This window comes from Littorina saxatilis, linkage group LG10 (assembly GCF_037325665.1).
Source record: "Littorina saxatilis isolate snail1 linkage group LG10, US_GU_Lsax_2.0, whole genome shotgun sequence".
NCBI lineage: Eukaryota > Metazoa > Mollusca > Gastropoda > Littorinimorpha > Littorinidae > Littorina > Littorina saxatilis.
This window is the reverse complement of record NC_090254.1, coordinates 40,909,785-40,932,575: the sequence shown is the minus strand read 5'-3', so window position 1 is coordinate 40,932,575 and position 22,791 is coordinate 40,909,785. Positions and strand designations below refer to the sequence as shown.

At 39.9% G+C, this 22,791-nt stretch overlaps 1 protein-coding gene across 3 annotated transcripts in view; it reads left to right on the top strand.

Annotated features, from left to right (window-relative positions):
* The first annotated feature begins 63 nt into the window (after positions 1–63).
* Positions 64–22,791, top strand: part of LOC138978835 (forkhead-associated domain-containing protein 1-like) — a 55,499-nt gene continuing 32,771 nt past the window's right edge. Inside the window, exons 1-8 of one of the 3 annotated variants that reach the window (XM_070351617.1) lie at positions 64–482; positions 1,708–1,917; positions 9,668–9,856; positions 10,439–10,667; positions 12,503–12,624; positions 17,698–17,814; positions 18,865–18,990; positions 20,555–20,725. In XM_070351617.1, coding sequence (XP_070207718.1) covers positions 387–482; positions 1,708–1,917; positions 9,668–9,856; positions 10,439–10,667; positions 12,503–12,624; positions 17,698–17,814; positions 18,865–18,990; positions 20,555–20,725 — 1,260 coding nt within the window. In that variant the 5' untranslated portion in view covers positions 64–386. The remainder of the gene's footprint in view (positions 483–1,707; positions 1,918–9,667; positions 9,857–10,438; positions 10,668–12,502; positions 12,625–17,697; positions 17,815–18,864; positions 18,991–20,554; positions 20,726–22,791) is intronic. The other 2 variants (XM_070351619.1, XM_070351620.1) reach the window with 2 other exon arrangements.

The following is a 22,791-nucleotide window of genomic DNA, read 5'->3' as shown; positions in this document are numbered from 1 at the left end:
AAATTAGGGCCTTCTTTGTTGAATTGACAAGTTTACGTTTTTCTTGAACGGCCATTCACAGTTTCTAGGTTAGAGAGTACGGATGTTTAGCTGGTTGTTATGTCAATGGCGACGCTGTTTGTGCGGCTCTTCAAGAGGATAAAATCATCTCGTCTTCACACGAAAGCCGCTTAAAACAGCTGAACGTTAGTGACACGTCAGTGATTTATAGGTGTACAGTTAAACTACTTGATATTGCTCTACAAAAATGCATTTGAACAGATTCTGTGGATTTTACGGGCACTGACTAAATTACGAGCAGCGTGTGCGTGTGAGTGCGCGTTGTGCGAATTAGGAGTGTGTCGTGTTGTGTGTTGTTTGGTGGTTTGGAAACACATTTCATCGACATGAAAGCGTTTTTGAAAGGACAAGATGGCTCCTTCTTCAATTTGGCGCCCAAGGTTACAACGGTTGGGCGAGAAGGCTGCGATTTAACTATTCAGGTGAGCACAACATGTCTGAAAACGTTCGTTCAGTGTAGAAATACTGTACACTGTGCGTTGTGGTGTTTAGCGGGGTATATTGTGGAACTGTTAAACCGGTATTTAAGGCCACATTTTTTGGTGCAGCTGCAAATTATTTTCACGTTGAAACAGTTTGTAAATTGTATCTTGCCTTTTGTTGTCAGATTTTGCACAATTTTATATTTTGTAGTTAATTTATCAGAACTTATTCAGAGGTTTCACCAATTGTAAAAGTTTGTGTGATTAGATTTTAGACAGAAGAATGTTTGTTAAGGGGTGTGTTGTCAGAATGTATTATCAAATGCTACATGGAGGATTACCAAATGATACTGGCCGGTCTACAAATCATCTGTCCATTTCATGCAGCTTTCTTTTTACTAGCAGACAGAAGGTTACTCCATTGTAAATAAGTATTGGTAAGTTTTACACTCTAAAATACATTATACATTTGCGATTCTAGCTTTTAGTGAAAATTAGTGTTCCACTCAAATATTTGTCGTTAAAGATATATAATCTTGACAAGAAAAGAAAGGATTATTTAAACATCCTGCAAACAAATCAAGGAATTGTAACTGGTTGTTACAGAAAGTTACACTGAATCACTATTTAAATAACAGGCTAAAATTCATAATCAAACGTCTCTACAAAATAAGAGAAAAAATTTCTTTTGTATTTATGTTGATTAGCTATTCATTGCATCAGTAAAATGGCGAAGGAGGCATATATATTGTGATTTTATGTTTGTGTTCTAAGCTCACTGAGCTTCATATATATAGAGGTCAAGTTTCATACCACCTCATGCAGTGTACTCAGAAGCAGAGGAAAATAAGTCAGTTGGACCTGGTTTCAAAATATTTAAAAGTCAAAATGTCCTGGCCGCATAAAACATTGTTGCGTAAAAAAAAGCCATCCCATGTGTCAAAGCTGTCAAACATTGTACCGGCCTGGGATCAGAACAACGCGTCGGATCAAAACAGTGAGCGTAATTGACGGAAGACCCGAGGCCTGTGAACAATATAGACACCTAACCTATGCTCGCAAACCGTACGTGTCCGTACCTTTGGAATAAGATTTTGTACATTTTAAGCTGACTGTTTTGTTTGGTGATTTTGGCATCAGGTGGTTGTGTGTCTTCTGATTTTATGTGATGTGGAAGAGTGGTAAAGCAAATGATCAGATTCAGATCAATGTTTTGGTTCAACAGGTTCAAGGAGTAGACTACCAGCATGCAGTGGTCGAGTACTGTGAACAAGAGGACTGTTTGGTCTTACAAGATCTGAACACTGCTCAGGGAACTTATGTAAACGATGTTCGTGTACAAAATGCTGCGGTCAGGCTGGCGCCGGGTGATCGCATTCGCTTTGGTTACAACGGTTCCCCATACGAGTTGCAGATTGAACAGACCTCCACAGGGGTAAGATATTTTATATATATGTTGATTAACTGTGGTAATTAATTTCAGTGTATACATGTATTATATTTAACAATAACAGCGGGAGTAAGTTGTGACAGGGAGACTACTTTGTCACCCTTCACAGCATACTGTACAGAGTTGTCTGCCGGCGAAGAGCAAGGGCTATTTATTGTAGCTTGACGTTTCTTCTACATCGCCGTCAATTGTAGAGTTCTGTTTGTGATGGGGTCTGGCTGCTGCCGTCTTTATGTATGCTCTTGGGAACCTTTGCGTGCCAATGGCAGTTTTTATAGGGCTATTAAATTAGCTCTAAAATTCTCAGCCCTGTTTAACTGGCCTTAGTCAAATGGTGATTGTTGTGGTTCGTGCACTTGGTAACATTGTGATTGTGCTACGTTTCAGAGTGTGTATTGTTTTAATTTCAAAGTTAAATAAAAAGGTAAAAAGGTATAATTAACTCTCCTACATCAATTAAACCTTTTCTGATTGTTTAGTGTGGGAAATGGAAAGAGGGGTCGAGGAATATTCTTGAAACTCAGTTTCAGAAGTGTCAAAAAGATCTTTGATCAAAAATTGGATTAAACAAACCCACCCACTAGAAACCTTGATCCTGCAACGGTAATTCAGACCCAGCATGTACAGTGATAGATCTATGTAATTCGATCAGCGCCTCTTCCTTCGGAAAATCAATCAAATGTGAAATTGATTACTTGATCGAATGACTCAGAAGCTTATCTTTCAATTGCCACCCATGTTCTGCATGACTGCACTACCACTTCAGGCTTTTATCTCTGGTTTCTTTGTGAAATACTTGCTGCTATAACGTTATGAAAAGTGTGGGGTTATTCAAATGGTAATTCAGCCATTTTAAATGGGGCGGTTCTTTACTCGGGGCTTTCTCTTGCCATTGTAGTACTTTTGTCGTGAGGGTCAAATACTGAACAAGTTGTAGGCGGGGTGATTTCATGTTGGAGGAGTTGTGTCTGCTGTCAGTTTATGGTAGAAGATTATTTGTACCGTTTGAAATTAATGGCTGTAATTGTTGAGTGCTAATGCTCCATGGTATTTAGCACCTGTTTGGTAGCTATAGGTACTTGTACTTGTGTTTCACTTGATACCAAATAATGAGTATACTTTTGTTTGTCAAGTAATTCAGTCTTTTATTTAAGTCATGTAATGAGTACGAATCTAAATGACTGAAATTGTGATTGCTTGGACTTGTCATACACAAGTTCAAAGAATAAACAGACTAGAACTGAAATGGCAAATTTGTATGAAAGTAAAACAATAACAGAAAACGGATACAAAAAATAAGAAAGAGAGCAAAGATATCAAGTGATAGAAAGACACCTATAGAACCAATGATTTCTGTAAAAACAAAATGTTAGGCATTCACTGACCTTTGACCCAGCAGTCTTTTACGTGGACGGACAGACATGAGACAAACATAATGCAGAAAGTCAACTTAGACAAACTGTCCAGAAACTCACTCAACGATGAGAGAGTTTCTGGACAATTTGTCAGAAAAGTGTATTTTATTTTCTATAACTTTTTTTGCCATGGGTATTCCGAGAAGATAGTTAACATTGTTTTTTTAAGACTGAGCAACTGCAACAACAACTGTGATGTGCTTATGTAACTTAAACAGACAGAAATATATTCACTTCTTCTTCTTCAATGTTCCCGAATTGTCTGGTTACGTGTGAGCTCGTTTGCCCATTTGTGTTCCCCACACTTATACTCTGAGACTGAGAGCATAGTCAGCTCACTCCGCTTTTGTTGAGTAGGCATGCTGGGTATTTTCGTGTTTCCATAACCCACCGAACTCCGACACGGATGACAGGATCTTTTCCGTGCGCACCTGGTGTTGTGCTTGCGTGTACACACGAAGGGGGTTAGTCACTAGCAGGGCTGCACATAAGTTGACCTGGGAGATCGAAAAAATCTCCACTCTTAACCCACCAGGCAGCAGCGACCGGGATTCGAACTCCCGATCTCCCGATTAGGAGGCCGACGTCTTACCACCACGTCACCGCGCCCGTCAGTTCAATCAAACATGAGTACTGTGACCCTTTGATATGTAGCTAATGTTAGGGCAGGGAAATAGCTCAGTCGGTAGCGCCGCTGGCTTCAAAACCAGTTGTCGCTAATGGCGTGGGTGCGATCCCCACGTTTGGCAAGGGATTTATTTCCCAGAGTCAACTTTGTGCTGACTCTCCTCGGTGTCCAAACACCCCCGTGTGCATGCATACGCGCGATAAAGAACCCAAGTTCACAGCGAAAGTCTCAGGGATTGGAAACATGAATTCATACACTATATGCAAGGGGGAAAAACAACAAGTCGCGCAAGGCGAAATAACAACATTTAGTCAAGCTGTCGAACTCACAGAATGATACTGAACGCACTGCTTTTTTCACCAAGTCCGCATACTCGTAGTTTCGTCAGTCCACCGCTTGTGGCAAAGGCAGTGAAATCGACAAGCCAGAATAGTGCGGCAGTGGTCGCGCTGAGCAGGATAACACGCTTTTCTGTATTTCTATTCTTTTTACATTTCTGAGCTTGCTTTTAATCCAAACATAACATATCTATACATTTTTTAATCAGGACTCAACAAGGAATAAGATGAAATCGTTTTTAAATCAATTTCGGAAACTTAATTTTAATCATAATTTTTATACTTTTAATTTTCAGAGCTTGTTTTTAATCCGAATATAACATATTTATATGTTTTTGGAATCAGAAAATGATAAAGAATAAGATGAACGTAATTTTGGATCGTTTTATAAAAAATAAATTTAATTACAATTTTTAGATTTTTAATGACCAAAGTCATTAATTAATTTTTAAGCCACCAAGCTGAAATACAATACCAAAGTCCCGGCTTCGTCAAAGATTACTTGACCAAAATTTCAACCAATTTGGTTGAAAAATGAGGGTGTGACAGTGCCGCCTCAACTTTTACGAAAAGCCGGATATGACGTCATCAAAGACATTTAACAAAAAAATGAAAAAACCGTCTGGAGATACCATACTCAGGATCTCTCATGTCAAGTTTCATGATGATCGGTCCAGTAGTTTTCTCTGAATCGCTCTACACACACACACAGACAGACAGACACACACACACACAGACACACATGTATACACCACGACCCTCGTCTCAATTCCCCCTCTACGTTAAAACATTTAGTCAAAACTTGACTAAATGTAAAAAGGGTAGGGCCGTATACTGTATGGCAGCTCGCTTTCCCCAGGGAGAAAGGACTATATGAATCTTATCCTTATCTTATCCTTATCCTTTGAGAGAACCTCAGCATGATCGATCCTCTCACACTGTCATTTGCACCTTTTTGTTTACACACCTAAAGTGAGCTTCCATGTTATCTGAGAGCATTGTTTGATTATTAGGCATTCCCTAATGCAACACCTCAATCTTAAATGCTTAAATGTACTAAGGCCACACACAAAAAAGTTCTGTTTACGGTAACATAGGCCAAAAAAATAGGGTCGGTAGGTCGGGATTTTTGTTATTTTTTATTTTTTTTTCCAAATAACCATATTTTTACGTTATTTTGCAAAAAAAACCAAAAGATTTTTTTTCTTTCTTTTTTTTTCCCAAATGCCAAAAAAAGTCTAGGGTCGCGCGAAAAAAATAGGGTCGGTCGGGTTACCGTAAACAGACCTATTTTTTTTTTGGCCTAACAGATCAATAAATCTCAATTGTCAAAAATAAATCAATTTTCATGTCAAATGAAAGAATCAATGTTTCGAATCAGCCTGTAGCATGTACAGGAAATTCTAACTTTCTGTTGTTTGCACCTTTTTGTTGACCTACCTGAAGTGCTAAATTGTTATCCGACAGCATTGTGTAGTTGCTAGGCATGTTTCCATTGGTCTCCTTTATACAACACTTCTCTCGAGACTCCAGCTTACGTCAAGATCAAATCGAATTTTCACTGTGAAAATATTGCGCCCTGTTTTAGCCCTAGAGAGAGCGCTGGTCTATCTTTGCTATTCCTTGCACATTTTTGTTTACCTACCTTAAGTGCTAAATTGTTATCCGAGTGCAATGTGTAGTTGCCAGGCATATTTCCATTGGCCTCCTTAATATGGTACTTCTAATACAAGTACAACTGATCAATATAAGGCAACAAAAAAAAAAATAGGTGTGGTTACGGTAACATAGCCAAAAAAATAGGGTAGGAAGGTAGGCAATCACTTTTTTTTTTTTAAACTTTTTTTTCTAATGTGTACAAATTAAACCTACTTGACAGGGAAATAAGTGTGCGACTCGAGCGCTGTCGCTTTCATTGCGTTTTCTGCACTCGTTTTTTTCTTCTTTTTTTGACAAATGTAATAAAAAGTTATAGGGTCGGCCCCTAAAAATAGGGTAGGTCGGGTTACCGTAACCACACCTATTTTTTTTTTAGGCCTAAGCTTAAACCAAGAAGAGATCAAATTTTCACTGTGAGAATTAATGATTATCAATGTGCCAGGTAAGCATTTTAACTTTGAGAGGCATGGTACTTGGAAGTTGGTAGCAGAGGTAGGGGTCAAGAGCCGGGGAGATTATCCAAGGTCTTTCTGAAGCAGACTGTTGAAGATTTGCACAGTAACTAAGAGCCGGCCATTATTCAGCCAATATGCCTGCAAGCAGTCTCAGCCACATGTGTGTTTAATCTGTGCGACGTCATTTTTTTAAGCGTGTGTGTGTTGGTGTGGTGTGTTTTTGTGTTTGCCTGGGTCCCCCGGTCTGTGTCATGTGTGTATTATATCTATTAATTTGTGTCTGTGTAAAATTTGTTCAATAATTTTTTCTCTCACTGAACCAAAAGTTACCTACACGGTGAGGCCTTGCAATACTTTTTGCCTTCCGACTCCTTTGAACATATATATATACTGTTCAAAAAAAGAAACGCATAGTTGCTACTTGCCAAATTTGTTTTATTTTTCGAAAAAATTAACAGAAAATCCAATATTTAGATTATTTGTTTGAAATTTGGTATGGACACAGTTGAATGCACACACAGTTCATTTGCATCTTCAAATCAATCAGTCAATCAATACGATTGGGTGCCGAGGCTGTCAAGTCAGTAGGGGGTGTGACTGCCTTGAGCAGCAACAACTGCCCGGCACCTTCTGGGCATGGACTGGATCAGATGCCGGATATCTTGCTGTGGGATGGTGTCCCACTACTCCTCCTGAAGTGCCTGCAATAGATCGCGGTGATTTGCCGGCGCTTCCTCTCGCCTGCGCACACGTCTGTCCAATTCATCCCAGAGGTGTTCTATCGGGTTCATGTCTGGCGACATGGATGGCCAGGGAAGCACCTGGACATGGTGGTCGGTGAGGAACTGGGTGGTGAGTCGTGCTGTGTGCGGGCGAGCGTTGTCCTGCTGGAATATGGCATCCTGGTCAGCCAGAAGAGGAAGGGCGTGTGGGCGCAGAATTTCCTCCACGTATCGCTGGGCAGTTATGCGCCCTTGGACGTGCACCAGGGTGCTCCTTCCAGCGGTATTGATCGCCCCCCACACCATGACGCCTCCACCACCATGAACGGGTGCCTCATCCACACAGTTGGGCGCGTAACGTTCGTTTACTCTCCGGTAGACCCTCCTCCGACCATCATGTCGCTGGAGCAGGAAGTAGGACTCGTCGCTGAACCACACGTGTCTCCAGTGATTCCGGACGGTCCAGCGAAGGTGCTGGTTGCCCCACTGCACTCGGTTCTGGCGATGGCGGCGGGTGAGGACAGCTCCTCTGTGAGGTCTGCGAGCTCTCAAACCAGCTTCATGCAGGCGGTTCCGCACGGTCTGGTCCGATAATCGGTGTGGCCCGGGGAGAGCCTGGACAGAAGATGAGGCCGACAGGAAACGATTCCGGAGGTGGCGGAGCCGTATGAAGCGGTCGTGAGCAGCAGTTGTCGCCCTTGGTCTTCCCGCTCGTGGCAAGTCAGCAACGGAGCCAGTGGCTTGAAACCTGACCCACAGTCTACTGATGGTGCTCTGGGACACGTGGAAGTGCCTGGCGATTGCACTTTGACTTTGGCCTGCTTGTAAACGACCCAATGCAATTTGGCGGTCTTCTCTGCTCAATCGGGCCATCTTTCGTCGCTGAATTGTCGTCTGATTTCTTTGTGGCGAACAATCCGCTTTTATGGGTTTTGGAAGACATGGTGAGAGCTCAATATTCCCCGAGTTTCACGAGATTACACTGAAGCATGACGAGTGGTCATGCCAAATGAGCAATTTTGACATTGTAGCCACTGATAACGCATGCGTCACGTGCAGAGCTCACTTGTGGCAATGGACGAAAGGTCGACGACCAGATAAACATTTTCTGCAGTTTGGTGGATATCCTTGTAGCCATATAACTAAATTATCCAAATATTACAAGCTATGCGTTTCTTTTTTTGAACAGTATATATCAGTTTGCTCTGGAGATAATATTAAGAGTAAACAATTTGCACGACTTCTAGTGTTGCCTGATTAAGCGAGCTACATTGGCGCCACAGTACTAAAAGTGTGAAACGGGCTGAAGAATATAGTCAGCACACTTACCCAGGTATCGAGCTATTGGTTATGTAAACAGGGTTTACCTACAAGTCGGGAAGAGTAGATCCTGCAAAAACTGTCGTTTAGTCAGAGAAAACCATAAAAGTTAGGCTCAGTAACATAGCGCTGACTGGGGGGGGGGGGGGGGGGGGGGGGGGGGGGGGGAGGGGGTGTGTAAAATGCAACGACTGAACAGTTGACAATTTCTTAATCAGTATGTTCAAATGAAAACCGATCAAATAGCAGACATTTTTGATTGGTGCGAATGCTTACAGTCTCAGTCTAGCTCTCTGGGTCAGTAGGATATGTCTTAACACGCCAGCTATTTATTGACTTTTGTAAAACTGAAAACTGATTCTGTGCAGTAATTTTCAGTAATGCAAAGGAATGAGAGAGAAAAAACGAAACACTTTCTCGTCCTCGAAAAAAAGAATGTCATAGATAATTCTTTTCCTTCTCACTTTGCTTCACTTGGTTATGATTATTGTTGAAAATGATGGTTGATAGAAACATCAACTAATTAAACCTAAGGTGTTGATAATGTTGCGTTGAAAATAAACGCGGCAGAAAAATCACCGTTAAGGAGTTTGGAATGAGTATTGAACAGAAGAGGGAAATTCAAGTTTTACGCCCTCACGGCAAGCCAATAGGGGTATGTTCCCAGGTTTTACCCCGACTTTAGATGAGATACACAAGAGGATGCGTGTTAAGATGGTATTAGCCATCTGCTCTTATGGCAGCATGACCGAGGTATTTTACATGCCTCTGTGGTGACACGGGGTGGGACATGGATACAGAAGATGAGGACGGTGTGTGGAAGTGAGATGTGTGTGAGGAGTGGAATTGAGGTTCAGTGTTCATGCTGTGAGTGGCTATAGGGAGTGTATCTTAGTTATCTGTGCTTTGGTCTTTCTCCAAAATATTTAGAACATACAATAATTTCTGAGGAAATCATCAGGCCTGAAAGTTGCGAGTATTTTACTCGCCATGGTGAGTAGAAACATGTAACTGGCAAGTAGAAATGTTCATCTATACTCGCCAAATGGGAGTATTAAGTTACTGAAACAAACTGTTGGTTAGGCTAGTAAAGTTTGCTCTCTGGCTAGTAAATTTTCAGAATCACTAGTCAAAGGCGAGTTCACCATTTGTTGGACTTTCAGGGCTGATCATAAACATACATTTGTTTTTTCGACAGATGACGTGTCCCCCTGTGCATCAGCGCCAAGCATGGTCGGGGTCGCTGACAGTACTGAACGAAACCCCTGTATACTCCAACGCCAACACACAGCACGCCATGCAGCAGTCACAGCAAAACGTCCACAGCCAACACCTTTTACAGCAGCAACAACAGCAGCTACAGCAGCAGCAGCAACAACAACAACAGGTAGGGACGTAGCATAGCATTAAGTCATGTGAACGTTTTTTTAATTAATTTTATTTCATCATTTGCTAACTTTGGTGTTGAAATGTTTTATTATGAAAAGCGCAGACTTAATTGCAGTGATGTTGATGCACAACATTAATCTAATATTTGATTTATGTATTTGTGATACGATATAACTAAAAAATGCAATATTTTTTCATTAGTGTGACTGGTGTACATAATTGTTCAAGTATATATAAAACAAATCTAAACACAGAAAGATAATTCATTTAGGACAGGCCATTTGTTTTCAGTAGTTCTTTTGCAATATGCCAGCTGAGTTTCAAAGAAAATGAAAAGAACATCAAAGGTCTTTATATCTGATGGGGCACAGTTATTCTAGGTTAGATACATGTATTTAAATTCTATATTTTCCCCATTGTTTCATGGGATAATTCTGATAAAATGTCATCTGCTGTTTGCACATGCCTTTGAAAACATCCGACAGCGGTTGACCCTGAAAATCGACTTTGATGACATTTTGCTATTTTGTTTTTGTCAATCGGTGTCCAATCACTTTAACACGCGTTATTGTCTCCTTAGATATACCAGCAACAGCAGCAGGCGGTGGCCGCAGCACAGGGTCTACCCTTCCTCCCGCCAACCCAGTTCAGCCCGACAGCTTGGACACAACCCATCCCTCAGGCTCCCATTCCACGGCCGCCTTTACGTTCCCGACCCCTCAGTGCCGGTGCCGCACGTCGATCCACCTTTGACGTCCCTCGCTTCCAGCCGATTTCAACTACTGTCGGCGCTCCGGTTTCCCGTCCAAGTATGTTGACTGTGGTGAAAAGTCACGCTTTGCTTTCATGAAGTTTGTTTTTGCAGTATGTTAGGGTTGTGATGCTATCGTTTACATTTTTTGTGGAACCAATTTGATATTTGTTATCATGTTTTTGCAGGGCTGTATGATTCTAATAGATAACAATATTGAAATTGAGACCTGTTTTTTGAAAGGTTATTTCTGATAATTTTGATGATGAATATAAAGAGGTAGTATTATTAAGTATTTCCCTGGGAATTACTTTGAGAATATTTGCTCACCCAAGTGTATATGTGCACAAATTTGAAAGTTGGCCAAGTTTCTGAAAAGGTCCCACCATTATGATATTTTTTTTGACATTCGTGAAATACATTTGGAGTGTTCCTTTCCCTCAAAATCAGGTTCACAACTGCTTGCAATAGTGTTCATTGCAAAAGTTGTCAGGTTAAGCTTTTGCTTGATGTGTCATTATTGTAGACAATGTCAGCTGAGTCTGAGTCACAAAAGGAAAACAAAAATGATAGTGAAATAAGAGAGACATTGAAAAAGAAACAAGAGAGAAGGGTGCATGGTTGAGGTGGACAATATGCCCAAAACCTCCATGTTTGCTATACTTTTTTGTCATTTTATTTTGAGATTCATGATTTTCGTTTGCACTGTTGAGTCAAACCTGTTCTTGTTGTAACCGATTTTTAGCTAGTGTCAATCGTGTTCTTTGGCTTCTTCTTATCAGTATCCCCTTATTTTCGGTTCCGAATGAAAAATGCAAGCGAGTAAGATGTACATCCAGAAGCTGTTCTTGGGTTGAAGATTTAAACAGTCTGATAGTCTGCATTATTCACCTTGCTGTAACGCAAGGCAGGGAGCTGTGGTTATCTTTCATCAATCCAACACAGGCAGTGTACTGGCACTGGCGGTAGACTGCAGGTCAGAAATGTTTTGAAAAAAAAATTCATGCATCCCAAATAAGTTTAGATAGCAATATTGAAGCTAATCTACTTGTAATTATACTGAAGTTTATCATGCATGTATCGATTGTGAACATGCACTCTTGACGCCATGATTCTCTGACTATGGAAATGTCATTCTGTCCACGCATCATCATTTAATTGACACTGTTATTTTCATGACTATCATCTGTTTCCTTAGGGGCGGGGATGTAGCTGAGTCGGTAGCGCGCTGGATTTGTATCCAGTTGGCCGCTGTCAGCGTGAGTTCGTCCCCACGTTCGGCGAGAGATTTATTTCTCAGAGTCAACTTTGTGTGCAGACTCTCCTCGGTGTCCGAACACCCCCGTGTGTACACGCAAGCACAAGACCAAGTGCGCACGAAAAAGATCCTGTAATCCATGTCAGAGTTCGGTGGGTTATAGAAACACGAAAATACCCAGCATGCTTCCTCCGAAAGCGGCGTATGGCTGCCTAAATGGCGGGGTAAAAACAGTCATACACGTAAAAGCCGTGGGAGTTTCAGCCCATGAACGAACAAACAAATCTGTTTCCTTGTACAATGGAACCCCCAAGTTAAGACTCCCTCTGTTTCAAGACCTTATATTGCAGACTTTTTGTTCATAACCTTTAAAATTATAACCCCCATTTTAAGACTCCCTCCTTTTTAAGATCCAATTTTCTCAGATTTTTTTAAGGGGGGGGGGGGGGGGGGGGGTGTTCCACAGTACAGCGTAATTCTTCTTCTTCTTCTGCGTTTCCACTACAGTGTAATTCAACTATTGTCTCCATTGTGATCGGTATAATTGTCAATTGAACTTTTGATCGTCAGCTTAATTCAACATCTCCCTTTCAGTTGTGGTCTTCATCATGCCATGTTAATACTAAATTCTTCAGCGCCAGTGGGTGGCTGGATGAACGGCGGTCAGCGAGGGGGGATGTCAGGACCTCAGGCCGCTGATCCCGCCCCTGCCCTGGATCTGGCCCAGCAACAAGCACGGCAACAGCTGCAAGAAAAGGTCAGTTTGGATTTCTAGAGTTTGACGAAGACGTAACGAAAAACAAAGCACGGCGTTTATTATTTACTTATGGAAATAAATACCCAGTGGTCGAAGCGTCGTGCTTTGTTTTTCGTTTCGTCTTCGTCAAACATGGGAGTACATTATTTTTTGGTCTTTTTATTTCTCGCTCTCACGCGCAGTCACCATTGTTCTGCTTTTTAGAGTTTGTTAAAATCCGACATATTGCTTTGTGTTTGAAAGGAGATGGACTCCTCTGATCTGTTTATATGTCCATTAGCCAAACTGACATGTGACCCTCCACCATGGAATGAGTCCGATGTCACCTAGCTTGCATGGTTCTGCGCTAGGCCTAATATACATCTGGGGGTATCAGTGTGAGGTTCACCTAAGTCACAGGCTTATAACTCGGAAAGTTTTCGCTCTTTTATAAAACAGGTTTCACCACTTGATAGAGCATAAAAAACTCTTTAAGAAAATGTATAAAAAAAATATAAAAATCATACATAGTGGTGGAGGGTCACATATATTTCTCTGTGTTTGAAAGGAGGTGGACCCCTCTGATATGTTTGTCTGTCAAAGGACACTTGTTGCAATTTAGCGGCAGCCAATAGTAACTCACCTAAGCGCAAATTGTGGATATATAACAGTGGAAATATTCTCAGACATTCTCACACATTCTCTGAACTGTTCATCAGTTTTAGATGGCAACATTTTCAGGCATGGGAATTGTCCGCCGAAAGGCAAATTTCCAACGAAAATCTTTTTTGTTCCGCCGAAAAAACAAGTGTTTGCCGAAAAAATAAATGGGGGAGGCAAAAATGGTTCTAAAAACTGAATTTAATGGCAACCTTGGAGCTCAGATGACACCAAATTGCACCATTTTGGGGAAAAAAAATCGGGGGTGCATATACCCCCGGACCCATCTAGTAAAGGCTCTTCGCGCCGTCAACATTGCTATTACAGTCGAACCCACTTAAAACGAACACGCTAGTTACGAATTTTGACTTATAACGTATTAGTTTTAAGTTCCCAACTGAATACCTCTTTCTTCATGCTTAAAAAAAATGCTTAAAACGAATTCTTTATAACGAATTTATGCTTATAACGAGCACTTTTTGGATTCCCAAGCATGCATAATGTCTGTAATTTACTCACGCTTATGACGAAATCTTTAAACTCGTCCCGAGATCGACATATCATGGGAATTTGAGAAGTTTGAATACATGTGTCAAAGTCTTCCCTTGCGTCGACTGCTTGAACCATTGCTCAACCGATCACTGAATAAAGTTAAACTGATTACACTGTACTCACAAAACAATTTCAAATTTAGAATCAAAGTGATTGATAGCTCAGACACTGAACATGAATGACTGACTGACGTTTATTTCCTTCGCGAATACCAAAAACGAAACATCAATGTTTTGAACGGGAGCCATTGCCAAAAAATATAGATGCCAGAGTGGTTTCCCTTGGACAAGGGAAACCACACTCTCAACGTTTGCGTTCGCCGGTTCGCGATAGTTTATCAGTCAGTCAGTGCTTTCGATTTGGATTTGAACATCATGTTGCAACAAACAAACAAAAAAACTAAATTGGCCAAGGTTTGCTACCCGTCGCCAAGGTAAGTGATTCCGGACAAATGATAGGAACACCGCGAATGTGGACAGTGTCAGTGTGTGCGTGTGTGTGACCAAAAACGTAACAACTGGATGAAACATCTGTGTGCTCACTCTCACTCAAACTCAACAATCATCACTCAACATGAGACACACATGAACATGTAACTGAATATGTCACTTTATTGTCTAAACGTGAAGCAGCATGAAAGTTGCGAAAGAAACAAATTGAAACACCATAAAATGTACAAGACTTAAAAAAAATAAATAAAAAAAATAAAAAAAATCAATCAATTTTCTTAATACGAATTTTGGTTAAGACGAACTTTTTTTCCAATCCCCAGTGATTCGTCTTAAGCGAGTTCGACTGTACTTACACATTTTCAGCCTTTTTTTACTTGTTTTAATTCCCATGCCTGCATTTTATTGAATGAAGTGCTGGCTGTCTCCAAATATAGCCCCGTGTGAGGTTCTTTAATGGTCATACTGAATGAATCGAGCTAGCTGAGAATGTCTCTTTCAGTATGTGCTGCCGGTCTCTTCCATGTGGCTCATTCAGGAGATGGCCGAAGAGTTCTATAATTAATACTCAAATTCTAAAAGTTTGACACAATTAACTGACTCAAAACCCAAGCATAGTTACAGACAATGATATTCATAATAATAGGGAACATAAATGATCCAGCTTGTTCAGGGCAGTATGTGAGGTGAATACTTGCAACCGTTGCTATGCTGGGAGTAAAACATTCGTGATGGACTGAACATGATTCGACCTCATCAACATTCCTGCTAGCAGTTGTGCATAACAGTGCTGGGTATGAACTTTCTTTCTTGCGATCTGACATGACGGTTGCTATGCTGGAAATAAAACATTTGTGATCGGCTGAACCTTATTCTCATCAACATTCCTGCTAGCAGTTGTGCGTAACACAGTGCTGCATGGGTATGCAAATCCTCTCTTGGGATCTGACTGCTTCGATCCTTGTTGGGGCTTATACCACTGATTTGATTGATCTCTGATCCAATCAATAATGTCATGGCCACTTGCATTCAGCCTGCTGTGACGTCCTGCTGATGTCAGTGGATTATTTCCTCCTTCCGTTCACGTAATAGCTAAGCTTGCTGATTGATACGGCATTAGCATGCAGTTTTTATAGGAATTTTACTAGATGTGCATGAACAGGGTAACTACCCTCCCCCCCCTATGCCCTCACCTCACCTCCATCCCCCCTTGGGACCTGTAAAAAAAGAGGGAGTCTCAGTAAATGTATATAGGTTCTTGTAATTAGATAATCTAAAAAAGTAAGGTCTTAAATCTTTTGCTGTATGAATGTGTTGTTGCTTGTCATCCTCACATTCAAAAACAACAACAGAAGTTTGATTTTTTTATGATGAATTACTCTTGACATAATCAACTACAGGAGTTGATTTTCATGTCTTCACATGAAACGGATTATTTAATGAGACGTGTTTTAATCCATGACCTTCAATAAAACGTTTAAGGACCTATCGCATAAATATATATAGCTTGATGTTTCTGTCTTTCTAGGCAGCCATACTTCAGCTGAAGTGGTTGATCAGTCTACAGGCTTTTCAATATGTAATTCTTGAAGAGTGGAAGTTTTTCTTTGGTGTGGGAACTCTGTGTGAAGCAGGTTTTTTGGGGGGCTGCCGTCTTTGCTTTTTTCCTGCAAAATTCATGCTTCTAGATCTGACGGCAATTTGAGTGCATGTGTGTAAATGGATGGAATAATCACATAAAAATGATAGCATTGATAATAGTCTGGTACTCTCTTTTAAAGGTGGTCGTCTACATTTTTGCTTTTTTTCAATAATCTTATGGTTAGATTTTGCTAAAAAGCTATGTCAGATGATGAATGAACCATGGAGAAAAAAGTTATAGAAAAAAAAAAATATGTAAAAAAAGATTTTATTTTTGGGTAGCGTGACTCACGCTTCCTTTTTGTTTTCTGTTTGCTGAGAACATGTGCTTTGCCTAAAAATACTGACCAATCAAATTCATGTCACTATGCTTATAGCCACGCCCAAACACTGGAGCGCTGTCCACGCTTTTTTTTAAACGCACGAAATGCATGGGATTTGGGAGGAGTTTTGCGTTTGGCATTTTCCAAATAAGGATATCCTACTATGAGTACTACGCTGGAATACTACAATGAATTTTCAAACGGCTACACTGGCTTCGTCTTTCCTGATCGAAAGGGGGTGTATTGTTGATATTTGTAGATAATAGACTCTGCATTTTAATGGTCAAATGGCGATTTCGGTATAAAAATGTAGACAAGGACCTTTAACACTTTGTACCCCACCTATGTTGACGAAGATTTTTTAGCCGAGAGCAGCTGTGCTGCAGCAGGTCACTCAGAATTGTAGTAACTGTGTAGTAACTGTGTATCAACATGCTTGAATGCAGGCGTTAGATGGACGTTACAGGACGCGACTGAAGCTAACAGTCTGAGCGGATATATCCGTACCTGGTCAGATAGAGCCATATGAGTGGGTACGGATATAATCCGTACCTGGGAGACAATGAGTTTAAGTGATTAAATCCAAGTAGACTGCTTCTTTGATCTCACCTAAAAAGTGTCTGTATCCAAAGCAATGGTTGAATTTTGCCATGGTTGTTTTGGAGTTAAAGTTTGTTTTGAGGCGATGTAGTTTTAAAGGCAATTTGCTACTCATGCAAACTTCCCACAGCTGTTAATCTTGTATTGTCATTTATGTACATCACACTTGCATGGGCCAGCAACAGAAAAACAATGTATCTTGTATTGCTGACAAACTGCAGATGGTTGAACAAATACTCTGGAAGCTTAAAATCATAATGCCATCACAACAATCTTACTGGGGGTATAAATATTGTGTGAATAGATGTTCGGAAATAACTCTGCCGTTTTTTAATGTGCTGAGGAAGAGTTGTATCCCTTGATAGAGAGGTATTAGATAGCTTAATTACTTGAAAAGGAAAAGCATACATCATGAGGAGCACTTTCAGTTTTAGTAGAAGGCCACATTTTTTAAACTGATTAATTATATTATGAAATTGTGTTTATATTTGTATCTGGTGTGGATAGAAAGAGTGAAATAATGTTAAATCATGTATTAATGTAAATCGTATTTGAGAGAATATTTCTCATGGAGAATGATTTACCTTGTCTAAAGCTCAAAAACATCAATCGCCAAGAATTGAGTTAATTACGCCAAAATTCCATGACGATGTCCGTATATAGCTCGAGCTTGCCCCAGAATATCTTCAAGGAATATTGTAGGTACGTAACTCTTCCACACAACCCATAAAACACTGACCCGGTTATTCGTAGAATTTGTCTGTTGTGGGGAGAAATAGTGAAGGTGGTGGCTGCGCTTACAGCAAAAAAGCTAACTAGTGATTGCAGTGTGTTGTGGCTGAGCGGTTAAGGTGTGTGGTTTTCTACAGGAACAGCAGCTGGGTCAATTGACAGAGGAGGTGACACGCTTACGCAGCTATGAGTTCGAATCTTACCGCAAAGACCAGCTCATTCAACAACTACAGCAACAGATAGGAGATCTTCAAGTGGGTATAGATTTGTACAGATTTTCGGAAACACCTCTTTTACAGACAGCAAGAATTGTAATTTATTGGAAAAATTGATAACTTGAATTGATTGATCTATGGGGGCGGGGATGTAGCTCAGTCGGTAGCGCGCTGGATTTGTATCCAGTTGGCCGCTGTCAGCATGAGTTTGTCCCCACGTTCGGCGAGAGATTTATTTCTCAGAGTCAACTTTGTGTGCAGACTCTCCTCGGTGTCCGAACACCCCCGTGTGTACACGCAAGCACAAGACCAAGTATGCACGAAAAAGATCCTGTAATCCATGTCAGAGTTCGGTGGGTTATAGAAACACGAAAATACCCAGCATGCTTCCTCCGAAAACAGCGTATGGCTGCCTAAATGGCGGGGTAAAAAACGGTCATACACGTAAAATTCCACTTGTGCAAAAAACATGAGTGTATGTGGGAGTTTCAGCCCACGAACGCAGAAGAAGAAGAAGAAGATTGATCTATGTAGAATTCATGAGTGGAGACTGTTCAATTCTCCGCCAGTTTAATACCAGCTCAGTCTCTTTTGAGCCATTTTTGATTTTATTATTAATTTGATAACATTTTGCACAAGATAATAATATTTTTTCTCTTCTGCTTCACATAATGTTCTTTGAGATAACTGTCAATAAAATTGAGTGAACATTTTCATTACTGCTGAAAGGGAGACATGCAAAAGAAGTGAAATTTTTTGTGTGATGCCATTAATTATTGGCATGATGACATATCCTATTGAGAACTTTGAATGTTTTGCTTTTGACATCAGAGATTTCACTTTAAAGGCGGTCCTTAATCAAGCCCAAAGTCGACTTTGCGGAGATTTTGCGGAGACTTTGCGAAGTCTCTTTACCAAAAACTCAGTGCTAGAGGTTCCTGCTGCCAGCTTTGCAAAGTTACTTAATTCACGTCGTCGACTTCGTCCAGTTACGGACAGGCTTGAAAGAGAAGGTCAAGAAGAGATGTCTTGTTGGTTTAGTCAATGTCTTTTTGGCAATAATTTAGAAACTGTCTCTTCTTCTCTCAGTTGAAATTGCGGGAGGAGCCGTCAGTCATCATGGGTACAGGTGACGGAGAGTCTAGTCAGCGATTGTCTCAGCTGGAGATTGAGGTCGAGACCAAGAAAGCTGAGGTCAATGCCCTTCGAGATCAGGTGGGTGGCGGATGAATTGTTGTCTTACAGTATTGATTTTGAACATATCCATATCTAGCAGCACATTATCTTTATACAGAGACAGACTAGGTGGCAGAAATGTATGAAGATTTAATTGAATCCTTTTTTTGCAAGTTTGTAAAATTGGAAACGATTTTTTGTTAAACCCCAGTTCTTTTATGGTATCAGTCCAGAACCCGCTCGGCATATGCACAGAATATTCTTGCCCTTGACCTTGTCAGATTTCTTATTTAGCCCTCTCCCCATCAGTCCTTATCTACATTGTTCTTATCCATCAGTACCTCCTCTCCAATGCTTTGTATTATTTCTAACCTGAGAAAAAAACAAAAGTTATTTTAAAGTTTGTGTTTTGCAATCTGCAGCAATATGTCTGGATCAACAGTATTTAAACACAATTCGCGTTATAGGACAGTACAACTTGTCTGTCTCTGTAAGAGTGTAGTTAACACATGGCATAATGATACATATAGGCCTATACCTTTTCCTGCAACACATGTAAGAAGCACATTAACCAGTCTGGAGTATAAGCAGAGTAAACATTATAACTGACACTTTACATGAATTAGGGCAACAACAAAAAAATAGTCTGTTTACGGTATCCCGACCGACCCTATTTTTTTGCGCGACCCTAGACTTTTTTTTTTGGCATTTGGGGGGGAAAAAAAGAAGAAGAAAAAGTCTTTGTTTTTTGGCAAAATAACTTAAAAATATGGTTTTTTTGGGGGAAAATTTTTTTTACAAAAAATCCCGACCTACCGACCCTATTTTTTTTGTTGCCTATGTTACCGTAAACAGACTTTTTTTTTTTTGCCTAATAGGTTACATTGATTTTTTTTTACTCACCCGAGCAATCATTGAGTCTTGGTTAAGAGCAGTATCCGTCCGGTGTGTTTGTTTTTTAGAATAGCAAAAAGCTTGTTGGAGTTTGTTCAAATGTATCTGTGTGTGTGTGTATGCTTAGCCTTACTTCACATGCCAGTGAACATTAGTGCTCGTATTTGTGACTGTATTAAATTACATATTCTTACTCCGAATCACATATAAGCATTGACACAGTTTGAGATGTTACGGGTCTGAAAAATACGCTCTGAGCTGAAAAGTCGATGATGTTTAGGGGAAGTAACCCCTGAAAAAAGCGCTTGTCCATCAGGGTTATCTCCCCTATAGCTTGTGTGACGCAACCACGTGGCTCTATATACCGACTTTTCAGCTCAGAGAGGACGGTCACGAATATATGTGATTCGGGTAAGTATATTAATCAAATGAATATTTATTATTGAAATTTTCGATTTTAGGGGTTCGCAGAACTGTTTCACTTTTTTACCACGTCTATAAGTGTAGGTAGCAATGTGTGACCTGAAACTTTATGTTACCAGTCAATTTAGGTCTGGTGAATTGTAACTTGTACTCATTTTGTAAATGCGTTTTAGAGGTTTGCAGAACTGCACTTGATTTGTATTACCAAAATGAACTGTAGGTAGAAACATGTTTCGGAAATTTAGCATCCCTTCATATTCAAGGATATTGTACCCTTGCGTTATAGCTCACACAGGTGCAAACTCAGGGGTCGGGAAGTCCCTTGATGTTACGACAGGAGCTGGGCGAGCGAATGAAAGAGGTCGCGACCTTGCGAGGCGAGCTGGAGCGCGTCAAAAAGGACAAAAATATAACCTCTGGTCTCGTTACTCAAATGCAGCGAGACATGTCCAACAAAGTAAGAAATTGTTTGATTGGTAGCGCCCTGAAATGTTGACCCTTTTTTGTCGTAATTAACATTTAATTTTTAACCTGTTTTGTTCAGTTTTGACTCTTTTTTCCTTTAATTAACAGTGTGTGACGTACAAGTTTTTTATATTTAGTCAAGTTTTGACTAAATATTTTAACGTAGAGGGGGGAATCGAGACGAGGGTCGTGGTGTATGTGTGTGTGTCTGTCTGTCTGTCTGTCTGTCTGTCTGTGTGTGTGTGTAGAGCGATTCAGACCAAACTACTGGACCGATCTTTATGAAATTTTACATGAGAGTTCCTGGGATTGATATCCCCGAACGTTTTTTTCATTTTTTTGATAAATGTCTTTGATGACGTCATATCCGGCTTTTCGTGAAAGTTGAGGCGGCACTGTCACGCTCTCATTTTTCAACCAAATTGGTTGAAATTTTGGTCAAGTAATCTTCGACGAAGCCCGGACTTTGGTATTGCATTTCAGCTTGGTGGCTTAAAAATTAATTAATGACTTTGGTCATTAAAAATCGGAAAATTGTAAAAAAAAAATGTTTTTATATAAAACGATTCAAATTTACGTTCATCTTATTCTCCATCATTTGCTGATTCCAAAAACATATAAATATGTTATATTTGGATTAAAAACAAGCTCTGAAAATTAAATATATAAAAATTATTATCAAAATTAAATTGTCGAAATCAATTTAAAAACACTTTCATCTTATTCCTTGTCGGTTCCTGATTCCAAAAACATATAGATATGATATGTTTGGATTAAAAACACGCTCAGAAAGTTAAAACAAAGAGAGGTACAGAAAAGCGTGCTATCCTTCTTAGCGCAACTACTACCCCGCTCTTCTTGTCAATTTCACTGCCTTTGCCATGAGCGGTGGACTGACGATGCTACGAGTATACGGTCTTGCTGAAAAATGGCATTGCGTTCAGTTTCATTCTGTGAGTTCGACAGCTACTTGACTAAATGTTGTATTTTCGCCTTACGCGACTTGTTATTATTTTTTATTTTAAAAACTGGTGTGATGTTGATTCATGTGCCTTTACCAGAATATTGACAGAAGTGAGATTTAGACTATTTGACTGGAATCTAAATGTCATTGTTGAAAATTTAAGCTTTTCAACTTTAAAAAAAAGAATTCAGTACCTTTTAGAAGATTGTTGGGCTGCTTGAATACAGATTTACTTTTGCTGCTTGGTGTAAAATATGCTTTTGATGTTTGATATAAAATGTTACTTCTTTTCTTCTGGAAGAGCTGGTTCTACAAAGCTTCTGCTTCTTTATTTTACTTCATTTTATTTAAATGGCCTTAATTATTCCTAGTCATGTATTATCAGACCTGGGAACCCATACGATTTCACCGTATTTTGTACGCCTGATTGTCTACAATACAATCAGTACGGCCGGTGATAAAAAAAAAAAATCGACGATAAAAATGTTTGCGATACTTTTCTTCACAAGCGCATTTCTGTCATTCCTGTATAGTTACTGAGGCACTGTTTATTTTGATGAATAGAAATAACTGTATAACTAGGCATTTGATCAATGATTACAGCTTTTGTCATTAAACATTGAAAGAAGCATTTTTTTTTAAATGTATTGGAAAACTTAATTAATGGTGCAACGGACGCGTGCAAAGCATGTTTGAATCATCAGTGTTCAAATGTTGTGTGGAGTATACTTACTCATTTTTCTAAAAATACGCGAAGTTTATTTGAGAATATTCCAAGTACAAAACAGGGGTTCCCATACAGGTCTGTATTATTAATCAAGCAAGAAGTTAATTGCGGACAGTCTTAAACATATGTGCACATTTGATGACCTGATCTGATATTGCTTTCTTTGGGTTTGCTTTGGTTTTTCTTGTAGTAGTGTATGTGTAAAAAATGCTTTGCTCTAACTTACGCTTAGGTGTAAATGTGTGTATGAAACCTTTTGTATTCTTTGTGAAGTGTGTGTACAGTTTGCTTTTACAGTGTACAACAGACTACCTGGTGGGTCAAAAAATATATATTTTTTTTTTAAAGTTACATTGAAAGCATACTA